This window comes from Montipora capricornis, chromosome 13 (assembly GCF_036669925.1).
Source record: "Montipora capricornis isolate CH-2021 chromosome 13, ASM3666992v2, whole genome shotgun sequence".
Lineage (NCBI taxonomy): Eukaryota > Metazoa > Cnidaria > Anthozoa > Scleractinia > Acroporidae > Montipora > Montipora capricornis.
The window spans coordinates 34848842-34876341 of record NC_090895.1 but is presented as its reverse complement, the minus strand read 5'-3'; the positions used below and the strand labels follow the sequence as shown (position 1 = coordinate 34876341).

Genomic DNA, 27500 nt, shown 5'->3' with positions numbered 1-27500 from the left:
ATCAGGGTATTTCAGAACAGAACAGTCATCAGTACCTTGCAGAGGATGATAAGGAAATAAATAAGACTTTGTGGAGGCAACACAACCCAGAGTTGGAACTTGACAACTTTGATAAATTGCATATTTTAGCAACAAATAATGTAGTGCACAGTAGGAATGGTCTCTTGGAAAAAAATGATAGTTCTCAACTTAGTGGATTTTCAGATGCTACTTGTGATGTTGAACAGTTAGCAATGTCTGATATCACTGAAATAGGACGAGGGACATTTACTATGTTTGAGTTAAATCCATTTGCACAGAAACAAATGCCAAATGTGGTGGTAGGTACAAAGTACCACAGTGGTAAGTTTAAGTCTCTTGAACTTTTTATCAGTGAACATGCATGACGTATTTGTCATTCTGACAAAGGAAGATAATTAAAGGGTTGTTATAGCACATTCTGATCAAGGTTGCAGTACTTAGCATGAATGCTAAGTAGCCCATCACAAAGAAAACCAAGCTATGTACTGGTAGTAGTTTTTTGTCGCCTGCACGTGATAATGAACATTTATTTAGTAGAGAAGGATGCATCTAGGACTGTCTCCACAGGCAAAATTTTTATCCACTCTCAAGGCTGCTGCCTAAGAAAAATTCCGGGAGCCCTTTGGGCTTCCAACATTAAAAGTTAGTAGCCCGAATCATTTTTTCAAGAGCTCAGAATTAATTAATTCCAGCTGGGATCAAATTTACAAGAAAGTAAGGATTATTCAAGTAAGGTGCCCGTTCGGGCTACTTGTTCAGAAATTTGATTGCCCGCGCTCGCAAATAAGGTGCCCCAGGCGACCGGGCGACCGCTAGGCAGCAGCCTTGACTCTGCAGTTCAAGTTTGGAAGAGCCTACCAGGTGACATAGTACTGTTGGTGACATCCACAAAGATAGCACTTCATCCTTCAAGAGCAGAGTTTATTAGCATCTTATTACATGTGTCTTTTGCTCCACTTAACCCCTTCACTGTGGATGCATTTAAGCTGCTGTGAACCATTGATTAGGTCATGTGGATTCCCTTATAGTGTCCTTATGACTGTAATAATTATAATTATTGTTTTTGACCTCTTGTGGTCTTGTCCCATGGACTATTGTTCTCTTGATGACAGTATTAAAAAAAAGGATGGAGGGATGCATAGTTGTTTGTTTGATACTAACCCTTTTCTTCCCATTGAAGAGTGACACTGAAAGATTTTTGCTCTGTTTAACACCCAGACAATTTTACTTGTCAGTGTAAGCTGACACAGTGGAGAAAGAGTTACATAACATGTAGATACATGTACTAAAACAAGGAATGACCTACAATGACCTAAATGACCTACAATGACCTACAATGTCTGACAATGACTTACTTTCAAAGAGAAAGACAAAAGAGGATCAGGGTGAAGAGTCTGATGAGTGGAAAACATCCGTTGTGTGTTGTCATGCAACGCTTTTAGTCCTTTGACAGCCCAAATGACACCAGCAATTCAATATGCATGTATCCTAAAAGGCAGAAACAAACTGCAAAAAGACCCTTGGATGGTTTAAATCCTTTGTTTTAAAAGCTAAATTGTACATGTACAAATATCAAGGCTTTGCTTGGCAATCATGAAGTCTTAATTTGAGCAGGAAAAAGTGAAGAGAAGATTATAAATAAGTTATTCTTCCTGCTGACTGACTGGTTTGGATTGCAAAATAAAAATTTTCAGAGCAATATAACAAACAAAGATAACAATGGATTTAGCACAGAAAACAATAGGAAGTTCAACAATATACACGCAATGACATATAGTGTTCAACAAGAGGTACAAACCTACCCACTTACTCAATAGATACTGTTTATCAGCGCCATTTGAAATGGGTGTTTATACTTAAATGCGAGACTCGCTTGGTTCACAGACCCAGTATTTTCCTCTACCCATGTAGATTAATGCGTTGCTGTTTGTAGACTGAAAATATTTCTTAGTTTTAATGAAATAAATTGTATTATACACTGTAAATCTCTGTAGTGGAAAAGGAATTATGCATGAATGTAGTTTTATTCAAAGATTGAGCTCTAGTACATTGAAACTACTTATAAAATAAGTGTCATAAATCATAACCTGAAGATAAAAGATACTTTGACTTTAATTGCAGGAAAGAATAAAAATCTTATGGTTTAATTTGCATGATGACATTCGCTATTGCAACTCAGGAAATATTTTTGTGATTATTTTTTAACATTCTCTTTCCTAAATACCAATAGCAATCATCACTGCTGTGTTTAAGATAGTAGAAATATTTTCAAATATTTATAACAATAAATATTTTCAACTATTTATAACAATGATATTCATATACAAAGACACAATGCAGTTGAAAGGATATGTCCCAATATTAGTTTTATCCATGAAAATCCTTGACTGACTAACACCCCAATTTGTTTAGATCTTACTCTCCCTAAAGAAAGTCCAGCTGAATGTAATATTGCCTTATGCTATTTACATGTTCAAACATGGTAGGGTGAGGGAATGGCTAATTTTTTAAACTCTCAAGATTCAAACCACCGCCAGTCTCCAATCTTTAAAGAATAAAAGAAACATGAGCGTTTTCTAGAGAAACTAAAGCAGGAATCGTATGGCACAAAGTTCAAAGAAATTTCCTTGTACTGGAAAGTGCTATTAAGAGCTGTGGGAGTCTAACTGTTGATATTAAAGAGCATAACAGAAATACTATTCTTGGATTCAGAATCCCTTTATTTAGCTCAAACTCTAACCTCGACAGGAATTTCCCGCAAAGAGGAAATGAGGAAATGTTTCTTCTTACACTGTAGCCTTTAAATAGTACATTATGTTTTGATGGACGACTGGGTAAGTACAATATTTTTACCGTTTCTTGTCTGAGAAAAATGTTATCAGGGAAACCCCTCCTTAGAAAATAATTCGGAAACGGAAAAGTTAAATTTAGAAAGTTTAAAATGGATATATGTATGATCCGGTTTCTTCTAGAAACCTGAATCGATTGAAGAGATTTAATTCAAGTTCGTCATTCTCAAGTTCCGGTTGTGGGAGGCCTCCCCCGCAAAGTCCCCAATGGGAACATGCGGTCAGCGGTTGTCAAGTACAAGAAAACAAAAACCCGTCTACGTAGGCTACGTGGAACTAAACGGTGGCGAGCAGCTGTTGGGGAAAGGAATATTCCTTGTGTAATTGATCCTTTTCTTCACATTTAGATTACAGAAAAAGTTATGATAGTAGAGTTATTATCAGACACTGGGGTTTCAGTGTTATGAGCTATTCTCAAAGCTTATGGCGCGCTGACACTTCATCGATCCATTTGTAAGCTGCTTTCACATATTTCACGGGAGTACGGAATTTATCTTGAGCACTAGCCTACAAAAGAAGAGAAGTTTGATCAGGCGACGGTTGTCGTGCCTTTGGAACATTAAAAAGGGTCTTTTTCTGTGGTTATGTCGACAGAATTGAATAAAATGCCCTCACAAGAAGTTGCCGTAGGAAGCAAGATCGAACTGAGGACATCATCTGGAGCAGTCATTTGTTTGAATTTCTCGGAGAAAGATCAAGTTTTGCCAAAGATTGTGCGTCTCGTCGACCCAGATTCCGACCATTCTGTAGTATTCCGGTCGGAAAACGGGGTTTATCATGAGCTGGACTCAGATTGTACTTCAAGTTTTCGAGAATTTCAACACTTGAATCATTGTCACCATTGCAACTGTGGTGATTCCGTGAACGCACAGCCCCAAAGTCACGGCGCAAACGGTGATTTTCGAAAAGGAGACGAACGGTTTGAAAAACAACGAGAGAAACTTCAAAAGAAGCTGCGGGAGAGAAAGGCAAGCAGCAAAGACGAGGAAACTTGTAATGGCCATTGCCATCAAGTGATGCAGTTGCCAATTCATGGTCTTAAACAGTATGTACAAGTTAATTCAGCCAATACGAATGGAGAAAAGTACAAGACCGATTCTTCAAAAGACGGTAATTTACTTTCATGCTGTTATCTTACGTTTTCTTTTTAAAAAAACTTGAGAACACGAGGCATTCTTTTAAACTATGTCTATCATTAAGGAAAAAAAGCACATCATCTTTAACTTTTTTATTTTTTTAACCAAGGGAATCTTGAGCTTTTCCCCGCGGTAAGAATTTGCATTCTTGTCAATTCTTGTTATCGTATGTTAGAGTGGGGAGTTTCTTTTTCCTTTTTGTTTCATCCGTGATTGCTGGATTTTCTTGGCGCGATCGCACGTGTTAGTAGTGGGACACGCAAAATTGAATAGCAAACTATTGAAACCATTGAAATGCTCGCCAAAGTTCAATTTTTGCTTTCTTTTAAGAATTTGAAGACACCTCGCAAGAAACCAAGTCCACAAAAGGTAAAATTTTTATTGATGTTATCGTGTGCCTATATTGACCCTTTTTCGTCTTTTCCCTTTTCTGATAACAAACATCTTGATCTATAAGTAATAAATGATCATTGCTTGTACAACAAGTACCTGTAACATGGATCAGAGAAAGTACCTTATTTCTATTGACAGTTTTCAGCAGGGATTCGCTTTGTTTTCTATGCAGATATATCAAGATAGGAAATTCCTTGAGGCCTGGCTGAACTATTTGAAAAACATATTTTTTTTTTGCTCGGCCGAATTGGGTAACAAATATTTTGAATAAAACTGATAATAATTTTGGGCATTTCTACGAAGACATGTTATTCCTTAACCGTGAGGGAATGATGCAGTACAAGATAAAGTTTGCAGCAAAACCATGCATTTCAGTTGTGGCTTAACAACATGGACATCCACTCAATAGCTATGCCCTCTTAAACAGGATAAGTTTTGTTTGCTTTATGAGAAAGTCTTACACTTGAGCCAGACACTTGAAAGTCATTTCCTGGTGTATTTAGTTCTGGTGTTTGTGATGTTCATTAATCACAAAAAGGTTTTGTTAAAGTGTGTAATGGTGAATAAATTTTGGCGAAGATGACCCTAATTCCCTTCTAAAACAGAAGACTTTACGCAGATTTTACGCTGTCTATTACCAGGCAAAGTTTAGTTGGAAATGGAAAACCTCTTGGGAGCAAAAGGGTTTATAGGACTCAAAATAGCTGCCTGCTGTCCACACAGTCTTGGCACCTTATAATCTTATTCATAAACCATTGTTCTCTGTTTCTTCAATAATATTAATGTGTGGTTCCAGAAAATATCCATACTCCTCCCCCCCCCCCCCCCCCATGGGAAGACTTTTTGATTTGCACCCCCTCCCCCCAGGATTTTCTGTTCCAGGGGGTCTTTGATGACCCCCTTCCCCTCAGGAATTTCCCGAATTTTTTAACTTATAAAAAAGAAAGTGAATACCAACTTAATAGTTACGTATAGAATTTTATTACAACAGTGTAAACAGTAGGGTTAACGTTAATAAAAATATGTTGCTTTGTTAAGCTTATTATCCAGCTAAACTTTTAGCTTCTTCACCATCCACTTTGCAAATTATGTTTGGGTTGCACATCGACTGTTTCACATTTTTGTGCAAACTCCGATGAGAACATTTCACTTACTTAAACAACTTCGCAAACGATAGTAAATAAAAAGGAAACTTACAAGGTTCCTTTGTCTACACATTTTGTTAGTTTCTTCAGATTGATTCTTATTTAAGGCCCGAAAACTTCACTAACTCACACATGTTAACGCGGTAGGTTTCGTGAACGTTGTCACGATTTACTAGCCAGTCCTTCTGAAGGTCGAACGAAAGTACTTCAACAACCGTGAATAATACAAATACTGCAAAAACTTTAAGAAACCACTAAATTCTCATATGTTACTCTATACTATGAGTACTGTTGATAAGACTTTGACATTGATGTTGACGTATACAAAGGCAATTGTTTTATGAAGAATATTATTGACGCCAAAATAATCCATCATATTTGTAAACTTAGTTATGGCGATTTAAGTGCATTCTTAACATTTTCTGACTCTCCAGCAGTCATTCTTGCCAGGAACATGACACCCAGCCTCACAGATATTTGTTGCTTGCCTTTGATCCGTGGACCGAGAGGGCAACTGTTATTGTTTTTGGTGCGATTTACTTTCTCCATTGAGTAGTAAAGCCCCTGTTTTAGAATTTCCAGTTTGGCGTAACGGACTAAACCTCAACAATCTCGTTCCCAAGGCCACGATCTGTTACTCAATGACGAGAAAATTTGACTTCGGGTTCGTGTCCGTGGTCTAAATGCCAGGCACAAAAAAGAAAATGTTATTGCACACAAGCGTCAAGATGGTGGGAACTTGCATCTAATCGCATTTTCTATGAGTTACTACCCCCAATAAAACATAAATCCTATCAAAAAATGTGTTTACTACATGTGATGGTATCAAAAAGCAATAATCAAGTGAATGGAAGTGTTGGTCAGATGAAAAGGAGACAAAGCTGGAAGTCTGGGGACAAGACTCCAATTGAGACTGCCATTTTAAATGTGTTGAATCCGTTCCAAAGTGAAAGACACATCGCTCTTACATGTATCTTCGGGAGATTGTAGCACGAGCTAACTGAAAGAAAAACAGAAACATTGAAGCTCATAATGTTAAGTTTATCTCAAAACTGACTTTTGTTTCAAAACAACATACGTATTAGTATGTTTTCGTGTTTCAGATAGATTGTATATTGCTTTCTACTCTTTGGAAAAGTAGTTTCCCACAAAACCCTCCTACCCCTCAGAAATTACTGCCCTTTAACATTGTTTGGTAAAGCAATTTTATTGGTCTGATTGTCGTACCATGAAAAGCAAAAATGAAGTTTCTATGCCTTCATAAAGATCTTCAAGGATCCTAATAAAGATCTTAGAAAAGATCCTCAAAATTCCTTGCAAAGATCCTCAAGGATCTTGCCAAGAGATGAGCGTTTGTTGAGTCCTTGGGGATAAATCATGCCACTTTTGTGCTAAATCTTTGGCAGCTTTCTGTGTTGTTAATTGGTAAAGAGACAGACTGCAGACAGTCCTGTTTTGGCTGGAGTGATCTGGGAGATTAAAATGGCGTGACTACATGGTTTGGAGGTGTCTTTCCAATTTTTTGTGATGTCTTGAAATTCATGGAAGCAGTTCCCAAGTTGTCCTCCAGTCTGTTTTTCCAATGTAGACTTTGTTGCATAAATTATTATACAGTATTCTGTCTGTAGTGGAGATTAATGTGAAGTGGTTGGTGATTTTTGTAGTTTGCTCAGGTCCTGACCTTTTTGCAATGTTGGTGGTGAAAGAACAGCTGGTTTTGTGTTGTGGGCAGGTGCATTTCTTGGTTTCAGGTTGTTGGTTTTGTGAGTGCTTCTAACTAGGAAATTGCCTGAATTTTTGTATCATTCAAAAAAGAAGAGTGGCAGGTGTGATGCTATCATTCTATTTATATAATTTGTGACATATTTTTGACCCTGAAACCAGTGACCTAAAATTTTTCTCACAACCCCCACTTGTCTAATTTAATTAAATTGGGATTATGATAGTTTTATCGTACTTGACCTCATAGAACAAGTCTTCATCATCACATTGCACATCCAACTGAGAGTGCTTATTTTTTTCTTCAACAATAATTTTTGTTTTGAGATTTTTGGTCGTAGCTATTTTAGTGACAGCCTAATATGTCATTAATTTGTTTCAATCATAATATCTGTGGAGAGCCTGGCCTCGAAATGCAATATGGATTGCTAGGCTATAAACTGAACAAACAACATTCCATAGATGTGAGACTGCTGCCATAGTAATTAAAACAGAATGAGATACTAATTATATAATTATGTTTGTCACTTTAATTAATTAACCCTTTCACTCCTGTAAGGGCCACTGAGACTTATACTGTATATTTTACTCTGTCTGATGCCAGACGACTTTACTCCTCAATGGGGAACCCCTGGAGTCAATGGGTTAAAGGAATGAATAAAAAAATATAAAATAAAAATAATTCTCACAACCGCAGTTACAATGTAGCAATAGCTAGTTGAGTTGGGCAGTGAAGTGGGAAAAGTAATGTTAATCTTGTGTATAATATCGATTGATACACAGTGATTACAAAACTAAAATATACATTTTAATAACCCTTTCACTCCTGTAAGGGCCACTGAGACTCACAGATTTTACTCTGTCTAATGCCAGACGATTATACTGGTCAGTGGGGAACCCCACAGGAGTGAAAGGGTTAAAGAGGTGATACGTTTTCTTATAACAATTAGTGCGGAATAATAGGGGCTTTGTGGGAATTGGCCTTGGTACTTTAAATTTAGATGGTATGGAATGTGGGAAATGCTATCTTTTGATAAACAGAGCTGCGTGAGTGAGTCAAGTAAGATGTACATGTAGCTTGCTGAGACAGTAGAATAAATTGCTGAGTTTTGCTTCTATATAGCCAGCTACACTTGACAACCTTAAAATTGAATTTATGAAATTTGAAGTTTTGTAAGTCTTTGTCTATTTTAGTTTCAGTCCATTTGTACCAACCACACTACTTAACATAAAATAGTATATTACTGAACAAAGTCTTATAAGGAAGTGAGGTAGAGAGATTCAGAAAAGAGGTTTCCTTCCTTGCTTCGATAGCTTCTTGTTTTGACTCAAATTTGAAAATGGAGCTATTGTAATTTGATCTCTATCAGGAACCATTTTTCAGTCTTGGTTTACAATGATAATTATTATTACTGACAGGTAAATGGAAATATGACTTTATGTGGAATAAAATACTAACAACACTGTATAAAACTGGGAAGGTTTTTAAAGCATAATATTTAAGAAATTTAAAGAGGATATACTTGCTGTTGAAACTAATAACAACAAATTTGTTCTGTAGATGAGCGATTTTAACAATGAATATATTATTGATTTATTAGTTTAACCCTAAACAAATTGACGACTTGTAATTTACTTATCCAAAGCATACCGGCCTACATGTAGATTTAATAGCCTGCTTAACTCAGTGATGTAAAAGATGTGTATGTGTGTACGTACTTTTGTAAAGTATTGAGGAGTTGATTTTAATTTTCCTTCTTTGTTTTGCTGTAGAGAAAATAATGCCTGAAGAGTTAAATATACACAAGGCACCAGAGGTAATTATTTAATGATTTTGTGCCAATCCACTGAAGCTAATCCTTTTTGTAGTTAGAATAACAGTTATTATTAAATTTCCAACCTCGGATATTGCATTTCAAGCTTTCTGATTGGTTCGGTCAATATTCAGTTTATCAGCTTTTATGTATGACTTGTTGTATGATCTTGTATGGTGATATGGTTATCGGTTGTCAGTTATTAGTTATCTCAACACTTATCGCTTGGTCCAAGGGTCCAAGCATTCAGAATTCAATGAAAAGTTAAATCAAATAATCATTTCATTCACACTTGTTGGACATGAGACTGGTTGTTGACTGCTGCACATGCTCAACGCAGTGAGTTTCGACCCATGGTTGAGGTCTCGTTTCCTGTACTCGTCGAATGCAAAAGAAAAGAGAGCTCAGCTAGCAGCTATGGGTGAAGATGGGAAAAGAGAGCATTGCTAGCAGGGAACCATTGACTATGCGTGAAGATGGAAAAAGCTTTACAGTATCTGCAGCACATCAATTCTTTCTCTGAATCCCACTCTAGCTACTCGAATTCGTTTAACTCCGCTCTTTGAAATTTGTACATTTTTCTTTTCTTTCTCTTTGGCTCAACCTCTTTAGCTTTACCGCGGACTGATTTAGTGACGTAGTATCATTCGAGGCAGATTTACTGGCTTTTGGAAAATGTGAATTCATGAAGGCTGGCTCTTATAACAGACAATACAATCGCAATGACTTAACTGGGATATAATTAACTTTTTTGGTTGGTTATTCCCTGGCTCTTTATAATAAACAATATTATTATTCCATGAGAGCCTGTTGAATATCAGATGCCGGGTTACTTTTTGTCATTAAGTCAAATTAGCAAGGTACATACATGAAGCTAGGACACTGCATAAATGCAATTAATAATTAATCATTTATAGCTTAGAAAGTGACAAAGCGTTCTAAGCTAAATTCAAATTTATTCAAAACAGAGTGGCATCTTATTGTGAACCTGGTTGCAGTGTGAACCGTAACTTTTGTTATTTGCCAGAAAAATTATTGATTATGGCTATAAGATGTACGTGTACTAAAATCGTAAAAAAAAACGAGTGGAAAAGAGTCAAAACAATAATAATTAGTGTTGTTTGGCTTGTTTGCATTGGTCTTGTTATGGCAGACAAGCTACAGGTGTCCTTGAGTTCCTCTTCTTTGTTTTTTGTAATTTACTTCTTTGCATGTCGTGCTAAGTTGATCAAGCAAACCAGGGGCATCTCATAGACTAGTATAAAGAAAATTGAACTGTTTTTTTTTTATCTGTACATGTTTTCTAGATTGAAGTTTTGAACTGTACAACAGTGAAAGTGTCTTGGGCAGGTCAAGTCAGCAACAACAGTCATCTCACAGGGTGTAGTTTTGATCTGCAGATGTTTACAAAGGCAGCACCATATCACTCAATTTACAGGTATTGGCACTGCTGTAGATGCAGGACGGCTTTAAGGCCATGTCTGGTAAAATCTGTACAATACAATTTTGTTGTTGTTCAATTCCTTTGAGAAAAATGTACCAATTTCTGATTTTGTCTTTTGACTCTGCAAGAGAACTGCTCTTTTTATATAAAATCTTAAGTATTAATAATGGGTAAAAGTAAAGAATCCGATCCCACCAACACATCGGCCCACACGTCGACCAACGTGTTGGTTGACACACCACCACCACACTACCGACGCATCGGCCGACACACTACCGACGCGTTGGTCGACACACTACCGACATGTCGGTCGACACACTACCAACACGTTGGTCGAAATACTTACTCTTTTAGAATTTTGTTATTTCTTTCAGTTGGAAGCAAGAACAACTTCATAAGGAAAGACGAAAACGTGATAAGCAAATAGCCGCCATTTTTAAAATGAAACACTAGTACCTAGGTCTTCTCGATGTTTTGGCAAGGGTCGGTTACCAAAGTGGGGAGTTAATTTGCAAGTCGACCGACATGGCTCAATGTCTAACAAAGTGTACTGTCTGCAGACAAGCTGGTCATACAAGAATCCACTGTTAAGTGATGTGCAGTTCTTGTAGTGGCGACAGTCGTAAATTTGATTGTGAGCAGCCACCAACAAAAAAACAGAAGGCCAAAAAGTGAAGGGGGGCAGCAGAAAAGGAGAAGCGTTGGAAGATGCCTTCTATTCCTAAAGGGCTTTGTCAACTACAAAAAAAAAGAAAACGGCTCCTTTAGGAGCCACCAAGTTTGCAAAAGTCTATGTCCAACTCAATTGCAATATGTAGTTCCCTTGTGCTCAAATAATTTATGTTCTTGATTGCCACATAATAGACCTTTCTTGCCGCATTATGGGACTTGAAAGTCCCGCATGTCCAATTTTTTTTTCGCACCTGTGATAACATATATAAATAGCTGATAAAGATAAAGTCTTGTGCAACGCGTTTGCCAGAGTGAAAAATGGCTTCTAAAAACACTTGTCGTAGTAGGAACTGGGTTCTAATATCACAAAATACAAGATGGCGGTCAAAAGTAAATTTCTTATTTTCATATCATAGTGAAAGTTTTCCGTCGAATACATTTCCATTCAGTTTGAAAAAGGTACGTTTAGCATTTCAACAGTTTCATAAGGCCCAAATGAGTCACCGACACGCCACTGACAGTTGACCGACGCATTGGCCAACACATTGGTGGGATCAGATTCTTTACTTTTACCTAATAATGATACATTGCCATAAATTTTGAAAGTTTGTTCATTCCAGTTCTTTGATTCAGGTGATGATTTTTTTTACTGATCTGTTCATTTCTAACTGAAGATTTGCCACTTTTAATTCTGTTTATAGTGGCTCAGATGAAGAGTTTATAGTTAAAGATCTCACACCAGGGATGCAATACCTCTTTAGGTAAATTTTTTTATAGGAATGATTTGCTTTATGTTTTTGTTTTAATTTATAATTGCTACATGTACAGTGTATTTAGTACGCTTGAAAATTTTGTTTTAATGATTTGAATAGAGAAGGGAAGAATAAAGCTAGTCTTAAATTAGGGTATGGGAGAAGTTTTTACACTTTGTTTAACTAGGAATTTGTATTTATAAACCCCATAGTGTATTCTCCCTCGTGGCCCTCACAAATGAAACCCAAGGCCCATGCTGATTTTTGGTAAAGTAAATTAACGTTAACATATAAACATTTAACATATTTAACGTTGATAACTCATAACAGTAATTCAACTGACAAACCCTAAGGTCAACAGTATGCTCATTTTACCCCTTCCCGCCCCCGTCCATCAGTTCTCCTTTTTACGGGTACATGTATTTAAGGCTATTTAAACTACATTGAAAGGGAGAGAAGTCGAAACAAGGAGGCAAGATGTGGGAATCAAACTCAGGACCTCTTGCAACAAGGTCGCGCCCTAAACGACCGTGCCATCCTTGCTCCTCCAAATGGTGAGGGAGGAAAACGGAAAACCATAAGGAAAACTCTTGGAACGGGATTGAGATCCAGCACAAATGTGGCCCAGCAACAACCAGGATATGTATAAATCCTGTGTACCCTTTGGGGTCAAGTGTACTCATTGCTGCTGCACCATCTGTGTTCCCCATATAAAGCCTACCACTTGTATAACAAATGGTACATGTATTCCCAGTTGGTTACCCATCTAGGCATTAGCCCCTCCAAAATCTGACTTACTGGACAAAAAAAGTGATTTGCTGTTGCCCTTTTGATTTTAAGAGTCCAAGCAGAGAAGGATGGTGACAAGGGGGAGTTTTCACCTGAGGGAATTTGCCATATGCCAAGCTCAGTGCCGTCACCTCCAGCTCAGCCTTATCTTGCAAACAAGGCAAAAACAAGCTTCACTCTCAAGTGGGCGGTTAGTTACTAGCTAATATTGAGTGGCATGATTTATGGCATCTACATGTATTTTTAGTCACTTACATTGCCATGAAACTCTTATAAAAGTGTAATTTGTTTGTAAATTCTTATCAAAGTGTAATTTACAGTAGGCAACGTTTTAAAGAAAATTAAAACAAAATAATAATGCTGGTCAGTTGTCATGTAGCTCAAGTGACAGAACAGTGTTTGATTTTACTTTTGCTTCTTTGGTAAATCGAGAAGATTTAATCTTCTCAAAAGCTCTGTGTCTGTGGCCCTGTGTACACTTCTAATTATTACTGGTTTGAGTGTGACAGTGTTTTTGTTGTTGACTGCTTACAGGGTTTCACTTTATTCTGGAGTACTGCTTCCCAGCTCAATGGACAGTTAACCCCTGAACTACTAAGTTCATCTCATTTCAGTACATTTTGATTGATTCATTTCCAAAATTAATGTGTACTTTTCCTCAGGCTCCATCAGATAATGGTTCTGCTATCACACTGTACAGACTGGAGTGGAACAAGGGTGAGAAGGGAGGGCCTTTCACAGAGATATACAGTGGGCAACAAAGACAGTTTAAACTTGCACACAAGCTTCCTCCTGCTACACCTTGCTCATTTAGAGTACAAGCTGTCAATGGCATAGGAGCAAGGTAACTCTTAATATTAAAAAAGAAATGTTAGTAGCTACAGCAATACAAAAGATGTCTACCTTGGTTGACACTGCTACCCACAGATGATCATTTTGATGTTTCATCTCATTTGACTTCTCTTTCTAACAGTAAATTTAGCAAAGAGCTAAAATGTGCTACCTGTGCCAGTGTGCCATCAACACCCACTTCTCCAAAGATGGATAGGGCAGGTGTGAATAGTATTCATTTGTCATGGAGCAAGCCAGAATCAAAAGGAGGTAATCTATATTATCACCATAGCAGATAAATTCAATCCAAGAAAGTTAATTAGTTCAAGCTTGAGACCCATTTCAGTATGTTGTTCAAGCTCCCAAATGCAGGGTTGCATTGATTAAAGCTGGGATCTTTACAGATATCAAATATGAATATACATTGTGTATTAAACGAAGTTGACCACAGTAATAATGTATATCTGACTCTTTTGTCAGTGGTTAAAAATGCAGCTACAGCTCAGTACATGTTCCCATCATGGATAAGCTTCATCATTGCAATTTCAAGTTCTTGTGCATTTTTGTGTAGCAGTTTTTACAATCTTTATCCTTTGCTTTACTCCCTCTTTCTTTTTAATGATTCCATCTGTGTGATGGATGCTTGGGAAAGGGGGACATGACTTGAGGTGGTTTGAAATCTCTCTAAGGGCCTGCATGCCACAGAGGATTCTCTTGGATATCTCAGACACCAACCATTGTTTAATAAGAGAGGTGCTGCTATAAATAGTTCAAGAAAGTCTTAATATTATTGCTTCATATGACCTTTTACTAAGGATCTTGAATTTATCAATTTATTCTTTGTAGCTGAGATCACTGAATATTTGGTGGAAATGGAGGATGATGCTACGGTAAATTATAAAGATTTAAACCACATTTTTGACACACTAAAAGGGGCTTAATAATATTGCCGAAGGGTTGTGGCTAAACCTGCTCATGTCGAGGAATGGTGTATAGGTAATGTCTAAACTTGATTTGGGTATGAAATGTAAACCATTTTGAAACAACTTTTTACCCAGAGGAATAAAAAAGTTATATACATTCATGTAAATGAAATTGAATCCTGAAAAGTGACTTTGCAGTCAAGGCAACCAACCAACGTTGATTCTACATGTAGTTGGTTGCTTTTGGGAGGTGGTCGGGTCACAAGAGATTCTAGCAAGACTGATATAACTACATGTAATAGAATACTTCTGGTGCAATGCATTTTGGAAAATGTGTCTCCTTTGAGGGGTGGTCTCGTATGATATTGATTGCATTAAAGATACAGTGTGTAGATTAACTTGTACAGTACTTAGAAAGTTGTTAGAATTCCAGTTGACCTCTTTGATCTGAAAAATTGGTCCAACTCTATTGTATTAAACCTTTCAGGGGTATGGTTTCCGTGCAGTGTATCGTGGATTGGAAACCACATGTGTTGTTGACAAGTTGCAGAGAAACACTTCTTACAAATTTAGGGTAAGTGTTGAAGGGAGTCTAAGTATCCTCGTAGCCAAAAGCTTAAACCTCGTTAATTATTTTTCTTACGAGGAAAACATATTTCATGGATATTTTTTTGCCTTTTTTCTCTTTTTAGCTGCTTGCTGCTAATTGCCAGGGTAAAAGCAGGTGGAGTGATGTAGTTATCTTTGGCACTCATCCCGAAAGACCAGGTAACAATAATTATAACAATATTGCCATAACTTCATGTCAATAACAGCCAGCCAGCCAGCCAGAACTAAATGCGCAATTACAACACAACAATGATTTTTGCTTCTTGTGACTCGATTATGTAATTAACACTCGTGCACTTGCACGCGCAGAATTGTAACTGTTACTGACAGTATTTTAAATTTCAAATTGCTAACGCACTCAAATTGTAAACGTATTTAAAACAGTGGAAAAGGAAACAACACATTAAACTGATGATGGCATGACTCATGCCGAAACATGTCTTTAAAAAGTTGTATCATGAGCTTGAAATTTCTGTTAATTATAATATTATTATTCTTATTGTTACAACCTGGAAGGCATCAACTTGGGCAGTCAACCCCTGTCTTTTCGTTTCTAGACCAATAACTGAAATGGAATAGTAACAGCTTCTAACGGAGTTGTAGATTTGGTGGATTCAGCGCCAACAAAAGTTCTACGAATCACTTTATTAAGACTGCCTAACGGTTTTCCTCCTGAGGGGAAGACTTATAGACCGGCTTAATATGCTGTGTTACGCCAGATAGTTGTTATTTTATTTGTCAATTGGGACTCAGTGCTTGAGGCGTGAATGGGTTTAAAAGAGATTTTGAGCAACTGGACGAAGAAGTGGTACTCATAAATAACTTTCTAACCTATTGACTCCTCAGGCATTCTAGTACATCGCCAGTTAACAAGTAAAAATGTCTGGCATTCTGACATACATGTAGTAAAGTCTGTTAGTTTCACTTCCAGGAGTCAATGGGTTAAATGACAGCTTAATAAGTGTTTCAAGAGCCTAATTTTCCATTAATTTCCTGTCATTAGTCTTATAGTTAACAACTCATCTTTTTTCTTAGGCCAACCTTCAAGTCCTTGGCTTGAAGGCAAGGTTCGCTCTGCAGGATTCGCTGTCTCATGGGGTAATAGCAGTATTTACTTATAGCTCTGTGACTTTAGATAGTTATTTACCTTCAAACATCCAAAGTAAATTTTAGTTAAGACCATTCAAGATTGCATTAGAAGAAACTGAAGTATACAGTATCTCTTGTTTTCTTTTAGGTCCTCCATCTGACAGTGGAGGATCAGAGATCACTGCTTATTTGTTACATGTAGATGATGGAAAAGGTAATGAAAATTTTTTTAGGCTGCTGTGTATTTGTTGATTCTATCAAACCCGGCTTTGTTTGTAGGTTTAAACCAAAGACATATATCATACACCAAGTTGCCCTAACCATTCATACAACGGATCATTTGGCTATGTATTATATATTAATCAAAGGTTTTACTTGTTCTCTTGGAAGTGACAGTGAAAGCAAAATATTGATTTTCATTATTATTTTTGTTCTTTTAAGGAGGAGAATTTAGAGAAGTGTACAGGGGATTGGAGTGTGAATACACTTTCAGTAACCTGTCACCCGGACACCTATACAGGATACGTCTTGCAGCAGTCAGCGAGGGTGGTACCAGTGATGTGAGTTGGCTTATACAACAGCTCCATTGTCAATTAAGAGATGTATTAGTTTGTAATGTTTAGTTCGAATTCAATGAAAATTTTAGAGACAGATAATATACAGTAACCCTTTGTTGGGTGATATGGTGACACTGCCTTTGTTTCTTCAGTGGTCCAGAGTGACAAAGATTCGTACACTACCAGTAGCACCAGGGCCAGCTAATCCTCCGTTGTTGTCAAAACCACATAAAGCTCAACCAAACTCTTTGGATCTTCGCTGGGGTGAGTTGTTTTTTGTGTGCTGGCAATCTGGAATCTCAAGCTGTAATTATTTTATGTGCCATGCGAGGGTCAAGATTAACATGCTCCAAAAGTGGTTTAATTTTTCTTTTATGAGACCTTTTGCTTAGTCTCATAAATTATTATAAAGACAACCATTTTTTTGTGCATTGTTTATAGATCCACCCAATTACAATGGAGGTTCCCAAATAACTGGATACATTTTGGAAATGGAAAATGCCGGAACTAAAGGTTTGCTTTCTGAAATAACTTTTGTCTATGTGTAAAGGGATACCATAGTTTCCCTCTGGTTTTGTTATTGAATAACAATTGATTATTAGATTTTTCTGGTTTCCCTCCTAGCTACTGTCTTTCAAGTTTTATTGTTTGACACAAATGAAAGTTCTTTTTTTTTTTGCTTTGGTGTGTTTGTTAAATGGTAACACAAAGTGTAAAATGACTTACAGTAACTGGATGATGATGATGATGATGATGATGATGATGATGATGATGATATTATTATTATATTATTCTTTGCATTAAATGTGAAATGTCAGCTTTTCCTTTGCCTTTCAGAGTTTAGGGAAATCCACCATCTTGTTGACAATCTATGTACGGTAGCAGGACTCCTCCCTGGAAAAACGTATGGTTTCCGAATAAAGGCAAAAAATGAAGTTGGGGTAAGAGTAACAAATAGTCATTGGCCAGAATCAGATTTTGTCATTTTTCTTATTAAGCCCTTTGACTATACCTCTTGCGTTTTTTTAACTTCTTTGGTCTTGATTAAGGGATTTATTCTATTTGAGAGTTGGGCAAAACACTTATTGGAAGAAGAAAAATCCAGTTAGTTCTCTGTCTGTTGCCCAAATAGGTTATTTAAAAAAAAGTCTAATGTGAAAGTGATCCTAGCAGTTATTCAAGCAATGTTATCACTTGCAAAGAAGTGCGAAAAAAATCCAAGCTTGAACGGGAAAGTAATGTGACAGCAGTTAAAGACCACAGAGTATATAATTAATATATAGTAATTATAATTATAATTATAATTATATAATTAGTTTATAATTAATTAATATATAATTAATTTTACTCTGTGGTGTTTAAGTGCTGCCTCATACATGTACATAACTTTCCTGTTCAAGCCTGGATTATTGCAGCACAGAGACAAGTTATATAACTGTAGGTCACGAAACCTCTGTTATTTTCCCAACAGGTGGGCAAAGTGTCACCAGTGTCTCATATCACAACAGCTCCAGGTCCTCCCAGCACCCCAAATGCACCTGACATTACATGTCGGTCAGCAGCTGCAATCTTTGTATCCTGGGAGGTGAGAAAATAAGATAGCAGTCACTGCACTTCATGTATCCTCCTATGCAAACTTCAGTCATTCAATTCACTTTTTGCAGGGCAAATTGCACCACGATCCAAAATGTAGGCCTGCATAAGAGGCAACACTATGCAGTGCAATACCAAACAACCTTGTTTGTTTTTTCTTAATTGTTGTTATTTTTACCTCCACAGTGTCCAGAAGAAAATGGAAGCCCTGTTACAGGCTATACTTTGGAATGGATGGAGGAAGGAACTTTTGTCGAGGTAGCGTAACTATTTTGATAATGTTTTTTCTTTCCAACAACGTTTTTGAGCAGAGGCCAGGGTATAAATGTGTTGATAATATTATCAATTTATTAATTGTTATTAAATTTATTCCTTTTAGCTTTATACTGGGCCAGACAAAACTTGTGAGGTCCGGAAAGGAGTTCGTCCAGCCAGCTTTTTCTATTTTCGTGTCAAGGTTTGTTGTTAGACATGAATGCTGATCTCCTTTGAACTGGTGTAGTTTTACAAGTTGTTCACTCACTAGAACTGTTTCTTTTCCCAAGGCCTTAAGTGCTGTAGGCCACAGTCTTTGGAGTGCAGTTAGTACTTGTCAAACCCCGCCAGCCTCACCTTCTGCAATTTCGTCAATTAAAGTGGTAAGTACATTATGTATAATAACCATTATTAAAAACTGAACTGCGGATATCAGATTTCCAGCATTTTCACTGGTTCGTTGACAGGCTATCAGTTCATATACCCTGCTCTACCTAATATGGTCAAGGAACGCGCAACATTAAAGCGAACTGAAAACATTTTTGCAGCTCTTAGAAAATTTGGCCAACAAAAGCCATTTTGGAGTGGAATTGGCAGAGGCAAAAATCAATGCTTTACTCTACAATATTACCCTTGGGAACACCAAAAAAGCCTGCAGTTTTTAATAAAACAATTATTCTACTCGGGCTTAATTGCTTGATATAAAATGACTATGACCAACTTGGCGCTACGCGCTTCGTTGGATATCTATCACTTCATATCAATAGCACGTTCGTAGAATAATAGACCATTTCCGAGTTCATGTCTGCCTCCTCTTCAAAGCGAGTCTAAGTGCGAAGTTTTTGCGATGGTAATTAGTTCTACTTTACATATGAATGAAAACTAATATTCATAACAAAAACTTCGCACTTAGACTCGCTTTGAAGAGGAGGCAGACATGAACTCAGAAATGGCCTATTGTTAATGGACGTGGTAAGGTTTTTTTTAGACTCAAGCCTTGGAAAAACAAGGAAGTAGTCATGTGCCCATAAAAAAGTTACCCAGTTGTGGTACTAAAAACAAACAGTGGTCTAGTTATTTGACTGAACGATGCCTGTTACAAAAATTTTGACATAGGTGTTAAACGTATATTGTAGTCATTAAGATTTGGTACTTTTTAGAAAGTGAAAATTCATTCACCTACATCACAGCTTTATATATGGTTAAATACATGTACATGGCCCTAGAACCTTTTCAACATTATCACAGTGCAAACCAAAACGGATAAGGTGTTATCAGAGTGGGTGCTGTACAATGGAAGTGATTGGCTCTTTTGCTTTCGGTATTGTGTGAAGACGTGTATTATTGATGGTTTCCATCTGACGTCACGGCGGCTTTGTTGATTTACGGAACAATTAGTAAAATGTCTTTTGGGAATTTGACTCTATTAGAGCGGTTTTCAATTGAGTGTCGAAAGTAATTAGATAATTACTTTGGTTTATGATTACTTCACTCAGTGATTGGTTCAAAGTTCTCGCGCCATTTTTTCAACCAATCAGAAGTGAAACCAAAACCAATCGTGGCTCACGCGTGCACATTTTCCCGCGCTTTGTGTCGGCTACGTGTAATTACTTCGAGTTTTGATTGGTTTGCCGGATTGTCTCAGTCCTTTCTGATTGGCCAAAGTAATTACTTTGGTTTTGGTTTTACGACACTCAATTGAAACTCGCTCTATTATGCAAAACGTGTGGGGCCATTTTCTATTGTTTTGTACACCAACATGGTAGTCTCGTCACATGGGTGCAAACTGAGAATTGTTAACAAATCGATACTCTGTAGGTACAACAATCGTCTTCTCATGTGCGCTTGCGTTGGAAACATCCTGGAAACAATGGCGCGACTATCACTTCTTACAATGTGGAGGTGGCGGGCTGTAAGAACATTAGCTTTGACGTCAACACCACCGAAGGCTCTGAAACCGAGGAAGAGGCACCTGTTGTACAGGAGTACGACATAACAGATCTTCAGCCTAGCACTCTTTACAGGTCAGACATCTATTGTGTGTAATTGCGACTTTCTTAATTCGCGTTTCGTACACGCACAGTTGCGTTGACAACTGAGTCGGTGCGTACAAGCAGTCGCCCTTTTTACCAAGTGTTGCTGGGAGTTGGATGTGTTCACTGTACTTTGTCAATATGCTCTCTCCGAGATTCACGAGACTTCACTAAATTAGTAACTTTCATTTCGTTGGTTTTCACGTTACGTCATCGCTACATACGAAAACAAAGGATCTCTCATTAGCTCCTTTTGTTCATTCGCCAGCAGTAGACCTTTTTACAGTTGTCTTCAAATGAAAGTGAGGCTGGAGTTGACCTTGTTATGAAAGGAAAGGGACTTTATTTAAGTGTCTAGACGTTCTAGCGCTGAAGCACGAATTGGGGACACAGTAAATTGAAAGTAACAATCAACGCAAATCAAGTCAAACATTTTTTGAGGAGAGTGGAAACCGGAGTACCCGAAGAAAAACCTCTCGGTGCAGAGTAGAGAACCAACAAACTTAACCCACATATGACGCCGGATCTGGGAATCGAACCCGGGCCACTTTGGTGGGAGACGACTGCTCTCACCACTGAACCATCCCTGAACCTCCCTGCTTTTCATATGTTAATGTCGTTTTCCTGCTGGTTACTGTAATTAGTCAGGTCAACTCCAGCCTCACTTTCATTCACAGGTCAGGTAACTAAGCACACAGCTGTGAGTAAAATGGTCAATTAATGCTTAAAGGGGGTAGTTTCTAAAGAAACTGTGGTGCTGCGTCGGTGGGGAAGAAGTACACGAAAATTTTGGGTTTTATTAACAGAGTTGATAATGTACATTATCAACTCCGTTGATAAAACCAATGTTGATAATGTAGATTATCAACTCTGTCAATAAAACCAAAAATTTTCGTGTAAAAGGGTCAATTGTACGTTGCAGCGTTGTTGTCTTTGTCTCTAGAGGTTGGTTTGCAAACCACCTAGATCTTGATATTGTAAGGTAAGGCTTCTAAGTTTGGAAAATTTGGCTTTGTTAAACGAGTTGACAAAGGTAAATCAATCACTCACTCAATCAAGATACTTTATTTTTTTCTCAGTGCGTGAGCGTGCGGAATTCAACAAATCCTGCAATCTGATTGGTGGGCAGAATTTTCTCATCCGGCCCGTTCACAGCGGGCGGAATCCCAGCCTCGTGTGATGACCTTAAATTTCCATTTTTTTCGACACCGAATCATTTTACATACAGAAGTTACTTTTTATTAGACAAGAGGTTTGGAAATAGAATTCAAATAAAAATATTTCTCCTTGAAACGTTCAGTTTGTAAGTTGCTTTAATACTGCATTCGCAATCAAGCGCGGTGCGAGTCAACAATTAGAAAAAGTTATTTCAGAGAGGAAGGGAGAGAGAGAGGAAAAAAATTAATCAGTCATTTACCAGCTAAGGGTCTGTCCGAATAGCGAAAAACTGTGACCTCGGTCTTGAAAAAGCTGCCCTTGGCCGGCGGTCTCGGGCAGCATTTCAAGACCTCGGTCACAGTTTTTCGCTATACGGACCTCCCGGCTGGCAAATAACATATATGTATGTGACCTGACTTTTCGATCTCCGACGAAGGGCCATCGCTCGAAACGTTGGCTCAAAGGTCGCTCTTACGGTGTTTAAGTTACCTTTATCAACTAAGCAATTTTCGTGTTTTACACCCCACCGAAGCAGCACTAAAGTTTCTTAAGAAACTAAGCCTTTCATTCGTCTGGCATATATTGTCCTGAGAAGGACTGTTGTCGATGATAGTTATGAGTTATAGCGAGCGTAATCAAGGACGACAACCACGACTTCGAGAACGCCTCTAAACAATAGGTGTAATTAACAAAAACCAAGGATCTGCACGCCCAGCACGTGCGTTGTACATTTTACTTTTCTTTGCAGTGACTTGATACGACCAAAATTGAGGTTATGCGTAGTGAGGACGCGAGCAGCTTACGATAAATCTTCAATTTTTCTCTCCATATTACCAATTTGATTCCTGGGATGTTGACATACGATATGCTAAACGACTTGGAGTATTGCATAACGTTCTCGTACCGGTCGTCGACTTCCTTGCTTAAAGCTCTCCACTGACGTTTAAGGCCCGTTTCAAACGTCGAACTTTACATGTGCCGAATCTAATGCAAATGAGCGAAAACAGTAGATTTTTTCCATTTGCATTAGATTCGGATTGTGGGTGACCTGGATATAGGGTACTCGGAAAAGAAATATGCGTTTCCCTTACAAAACCTGTGACCCTCCAATTTCTAGCTCGGAAGCTTTACTACGAGAGAGTTAAGGCCTGGCCAAACGCTCGCAACATTTCAACGCAACATCTTGCAACATTGTTGCACGATGTTGCGACATGTTTTGCACGGGGTGGCCAAACGCACGCAACACTTTCATCATTTTCAACGCAACATGTCAATGTTCATGTGCCCCAGGCCCTTGGCGCGCAAGAAGTGGACCTAACGCGCATGCCTTAGCGCAACATTGTTGCGTGAACGTGGCCAACTAGTACAACATCATGCAACATCCAAAATGTTGCACGAAAAGTTTGACCGTTTTCAAATTTGATCGAACATCATCCAACATGTTGCAACATATCGCAACATATCGCAACACGGTGGCCAAACGTATGCAACATGTTGTGCCCAACATTGTTGCAAGCTGTTGCGTTGAAAAGTTGCGAGCGTTTGGCCAGGCCTTTACAATAAACTTGGCTGCTAGAAATATTATCAAAATGGCCAAATTATCCAATCAAATGCGTGCAGTCAGTTAACGTAGAGAGTTTGGTAAATGATTATCGTTTCTCCTCATTTTGTTTTTTTTTTTTTTTTTGTAGAATTCGTGTCCAAGCTGTCAACAAAATAGGCTGTGGCCCATTCAGGTAATTTATCTATTTATTTATTTTTGTATTTGTTTACATGTTGTAGTTCTGATGGTTTTTCCTCTATGGTGTTTTTCCTTAGCTCTATTGTAATGGCATCGACATATGACCTTCCCCCACCCGCTCCACAGCTGGAACTTGCAACAGCATCTTACCAAAGCCTGAAACTGAGATGGACGTCACGTAACGCTACAGGGGGCAAAAATGTAGCGGCTGGCGTGACATACACATTGCAGATGTTGGACAAAAGTGGAAAGTAAGTGTCACGAAATAACTAGAAATAAATAAATATTTTATTTTCTTGAAGTCTCGCTTCCTTTTATTGACTTCAAAAGATGAGAAAACTGGCTATAGCTTTGTCCACGACCGAGCAAGGGGATGATGGATTCAAACCGACTGATGTCTTCAAACTACCTCAAAGAAATATATATATTTCTTTGTATTAGTTTATATATTGAAAAATTCATCTATACTTCTTTGTATTAGTTTATATATAAGTATATATATTAGGGGTGTGTAAGAAATTATAGTGGGGATATGCTTCATTATCTCTTCCACTCTCGTATAATATCACTTTTTACTGATGCAGTTTCGGTATGGGCTTGTGCTCGTTTTTCCAAGTATTTGTATAGAATTGATAAATTATAAGACAGAGCTGTCAAATTTGGGTATTTGAAATACACCGCACCAGTTAAGGATCTGATTAAACAGTCAGATGCTAGACTATGGGCGGACAGACATCAACTCTAATAGTGAGCACCCCCTTGCTTGTATGCTGCCCCTTCACCCATTGTCTCCCGCGGGGCCCCCCCCCCCCCCCCCCATACACCTTATTCCAAAATGGCCGCCATTTTAGTATTCTTTTGTTTCCTTGCAAATTGGCCCTCTTGACCTCGCTTTCAAAAGTAAAATTCAAAAGAATATTTAAACTCGAACGAGGCCAAAAGGGCCAATTTGCAATCAAACAAAAGCATATTCGAATGGCAGCCATTTTGGAATAAAGTGTATTGACGAGTTAAATCGTCTGGCGTTAGACAGAGTAAAATACTAAGCCTGGCCGGTGTAAGCCGGTTTGGGTGTTAAAGGGTTAAGAGAAATAGAATTTCGAGGGTAAGGGGGCACCCATACATCCTACCAAAAATTAAGACTGAGCGTTCTAAAAGTGTATTTTTAAAGAGACGTTTATTTAATTATATTTAGTGATTTTTTTAGTGATTATACATAGTTTTTTTTTTCTGATTGTAGTTAAGAATGTTTATTTCTTAACTAATAAAGTGGTATATAGAAATACTTCAGTGCATAGTTTGAAATATTGCTTTCATGTTGATTACTTTCACCGGCTTTCTCAGTTTAAGGTAAAGTTATGCCAAGTTTTTCAATCTTTTAAATCGTATAAAACAGCACTCGAAAGACACGGTAAAAAGGTTTAACATCGACCAAGTTATTATTACTTTTTGGCGACTGGCTTTTTTTAATCACCAAAATTTAGTTTTACCAAATGAGGATTAACTTATGTTATTATATGGCTACAACAGTACGCGCGCTCTGATTGGCTGCTGAGCGGGTAAGATTTTCGTGTAATGACCGGGCATTATGAAAATTTTTCTCGGCTCGACGGCTCTTTTGAGTTGAGACTAAAAGCTACGAGCGCGTGGGCGAAAACAAACAAAAATTATGGACAAAATACAACTATATTTTCGATAACTGAAAGAAAAACTAGCATACAGATACTTCTTGAGTATGAGCGACGAAGAGAGCCACAGCGAGAGCGAGTTTTATTATCCAAAGGATGAAGAACAGGCCAAAACTGAGCCAAAAAAAGCCATATAATAAATAACTTGTTAACCTCGTCCGCTCGGTCATTACATGGAGGGAAATCTCAGACCGAGGTCTTGATGTATTGACCTCGCTATCGCTCGGTTAATACATCAAGACATCGTGCTGACATTTCCCTGTAATGACCGAACGGACGAGGATAATAAGTGGTATATATTTAGTCTTTCACTCCCACTGATGGAACACCTCATTCTCTTTTGAAAATAATCCTTTCATTCATTTTAAACCATCCTGGTATCTCGCAGTGTATTTTTCTCATCGCAGTATCATTTTTTTTTTCTACATTTTAGCTTCACAACTGTGTTTAATGGCCCCACAACTTCTTACAAGGTCGGTAAACTGCAGGAGAGAACTGAATATCAGTTCTGTATTCAGGCTTGTAATGACGCTGGGCCTGGGCCTTTCTCTGATGTCGTCTCCTTTTCAACTACTGTGCAACCTCCCATTGTTGTCAGAGGTGAGTACCCTTAATGATAATGTGTTGTACTTTCCGTTGTACTGTATATGCGACTATTCATATTACAATCATTCCGTGTAATTTTTGTGGGTTACAATAGGCTCGTTTGCACCCGTTGTGATTCAGGTTGGATTTGAGTTTGTGGCACTCAGCAAAACACGGCTTTTTGGACGTAAATAATTACTCTGTTGCACCACCTATAAGAAAAGGATCGACCTTTTGTTCTACACTTATTCGTTGAAATGTTTAAGAAGAAGGTCAAAAAATCGTATCTTTTGTATCTTTTTAGGGCTGTCAGCAGAAAGTGCAACGTATTCCTCCGTTAGTGTCAGTTGGGATCCTGTGCAGACTGTGAGGGGTGGAGAGAGCATTGAGTATTTGCTTCAGGGTCAGTGCGTTGGAAAGGATCAAGATTTTCTCCGGGTAGGGTTAAAGTTCTTATTCAATGCGGAAATTTGCCACCTGGGTTTTTCCTATCAATTTGGCTTCTTAATTCCGCAATTAATACATAGTTTCGTCGTACAGAGCCAAAACAAATAATAGTAATAATGTTGACAGTTTCCGTGGCTGACTTCATCTACGTCAAAACTCACACTGAGTAAAATGCCATGAAAAGTTTATTTTTGCAAGATTCCAGCGGGCATTGACACTATGTTGTGCCCTTCCCTACCCCCCTACCCCTTCCCCTTCCCCTTCCCCTCCCCTTCCCTTCCCTTCGCTTCCCTTTCCGTCCCCTCCCCTTTCCTTGGATAAGTTGATCCTTCGGATAAGTCAATACGGAAATCTTTACTCAGTGATATACCACTATATGTTGATCATGCTAGATGCCCAACTTGTTACTCCGATATTTTCTCAGGTTTATCAGGGACCGAACACGAAGTTCGAGTACAAGTCGCTTCCGGACTCCACCGAGGTTCGCTTCCGAGTATGCGCATTACGACTTATGAATGCTCCAGACCAGTACCCAAGCCCAATCAAAGGAGCCTTTTCACCTGTGATATCAACCAGAACCATGTCTCCTCGAAAGAAGATTTCAGAAGCTGAAGGGGCTCCAGACGACCTCGTACCTAAAGTGAAAGTGCCAATTAACATAACACTTACAGATAAACAGTGGGCGATGGTGTTCTTCTCTGCGTTCTCGCTTTTGGTTGTCCTCGTTGTCTTGTTGTTACCGTGTCTATTTGGCGTCTCGGATTAGATAAGTACACTGTACCCGATATATTTTTATCAATTAAGTTATACAGATGAATTTTATCCCAATCAAATGGTAGACGGAATGGTATTTAGATGACAATTTGATTGTGCATCTAGTATATCACCGGTATGGCTTGGTGCTGTACTAACGGTGTCGTAACGCGGTTGAGGTCAGTGGTGGAGTCTACTTGACAATCGTATTGAAGACCCTAAAACCGGAAACAGATCAGTCACATGCTAAAGACAATCCTCATCTTATTGGTCTTACTTTTGGCAAATTATGTCTCTGGTGTGACAAGAGACTTGTTGTTAGTGTGTGGTGTCTGTTGACGCTCGTTGAAAGAAATGAGAAACTTTTGAAACGGGTTTTTTTTTTAACGGTAGTTCCAACGTAGACTGTCGCCAAAGGTGTACGTTTAAAGCATAGAAATGCAATGTTGTTGTCTAAGGCGGAAGGGGTGGTGTCGTTGCGGCAGGAAGAGGCTTTCATAATCA

The 27500-nt window shown here is 38.2% G+C and overlaps 2 protein-coding genes across 2 annotated transcripts in view; both read left to right on the top strand.

Annotated features, from left to right (window-relative positions):
• LOC138028955 (uncharacterized) overlaps positions 1–1156 on the top strand; it is a 3747-nt gene extending 2591 nt beyond the window's left edge. The window contains exon 2 of the mRNA XM_068876602.1: positions 1–1156. This exon is cut by the window's left edge and continues 254 nt beyond it. Coding sequence (XP_068732703.1) covers positions 1–386 — 386 coding nt within the window. The 3' untranslated portion in view covers positions 387–1156.
• A 1986-nt stretch (positions 1157–3142) lies between these two features.
• Positions 3143–27500, top strand: part of LOC138028918 (fibronectin type-III domain-containing protein 3A-like) — a 24878-nt gene continuing 520 nt past the window's right edge. The window contains exons 1-27 of the mRNA XM_068876559.1: positions 3143–3980; positions 4337–4375; positions 9037–9080; positions 10385–10515; positions 11895–11954; positions 12786–12924; positions 13397–13578; positions 13708–13835; positions 14412–14455; positions 14976–15062; positions 15181–15256; positions 16133–16195; positions 16335–16400; positions 16628–16746; positions 16896–17007; positions 17185–17256; positions 17581–17684; positions 18215–18328; positions 18523–18594; positions 18716–18793; positions 18882–18974; positions 20410–20615; positions 23474–23518; positions 23601–23774; positions 25645–25811; positions 26101–26234; positions 26668–27500. The exon at positions 26668–27500 is cut by the window's right edge and continues 520 nt beyond it. Of these exons, the coding sequence (XP_068732660.1) occupies positions 3455–3980; positions 4337–4375; positions 9037–9080; positions 10385–10515; positions 11895–11954; positions 12786–12924; positions 13397–13578; positions 13708–13835; positions 14412–14455; positions 14976–15062; positions 15181–15256; positions 16133–16195; positions 16335–16400; positions 16628–16746; positions 16896–17007; positions 17185–17256; positions 17581–17684; positions 18215–18328; positions 18523–18594; positions 18716–18793; positions 18882–18974; positions 20410–20615; positions 23474–23518; positions 23601–23774; positions 25645–25811; positions 26101–26234; positions 26668–27009 (3417 nt within the window). The 5' untranslated portion in view covers positions 3143–3454 and the 3' untranslated portion in view covers positions 27010–27500. The remainder of the gene's footprint in view (positions 3981–4336; positions 4376–9036; positions 9081–10384; positions 10516–11894; positions 11955–12785; positions 12925–13396; positions 13579–13707; positions 13836–14411; positions 14456–14975; positions 15063–15180; positions 15257–16132; positions 16196–16334; positions 16401–16627; positions 16747–16895; positions 17008–17184; positions 17257–17580; positions 17685–18214; positions 18329–18522; positions 18595–18715; positions 18794–18881; positions 18975–20409; positions 20616–23473; positions 23519–23600; positions 23775–25644; positions 25812–26100; positions 26235–26667) is intronic.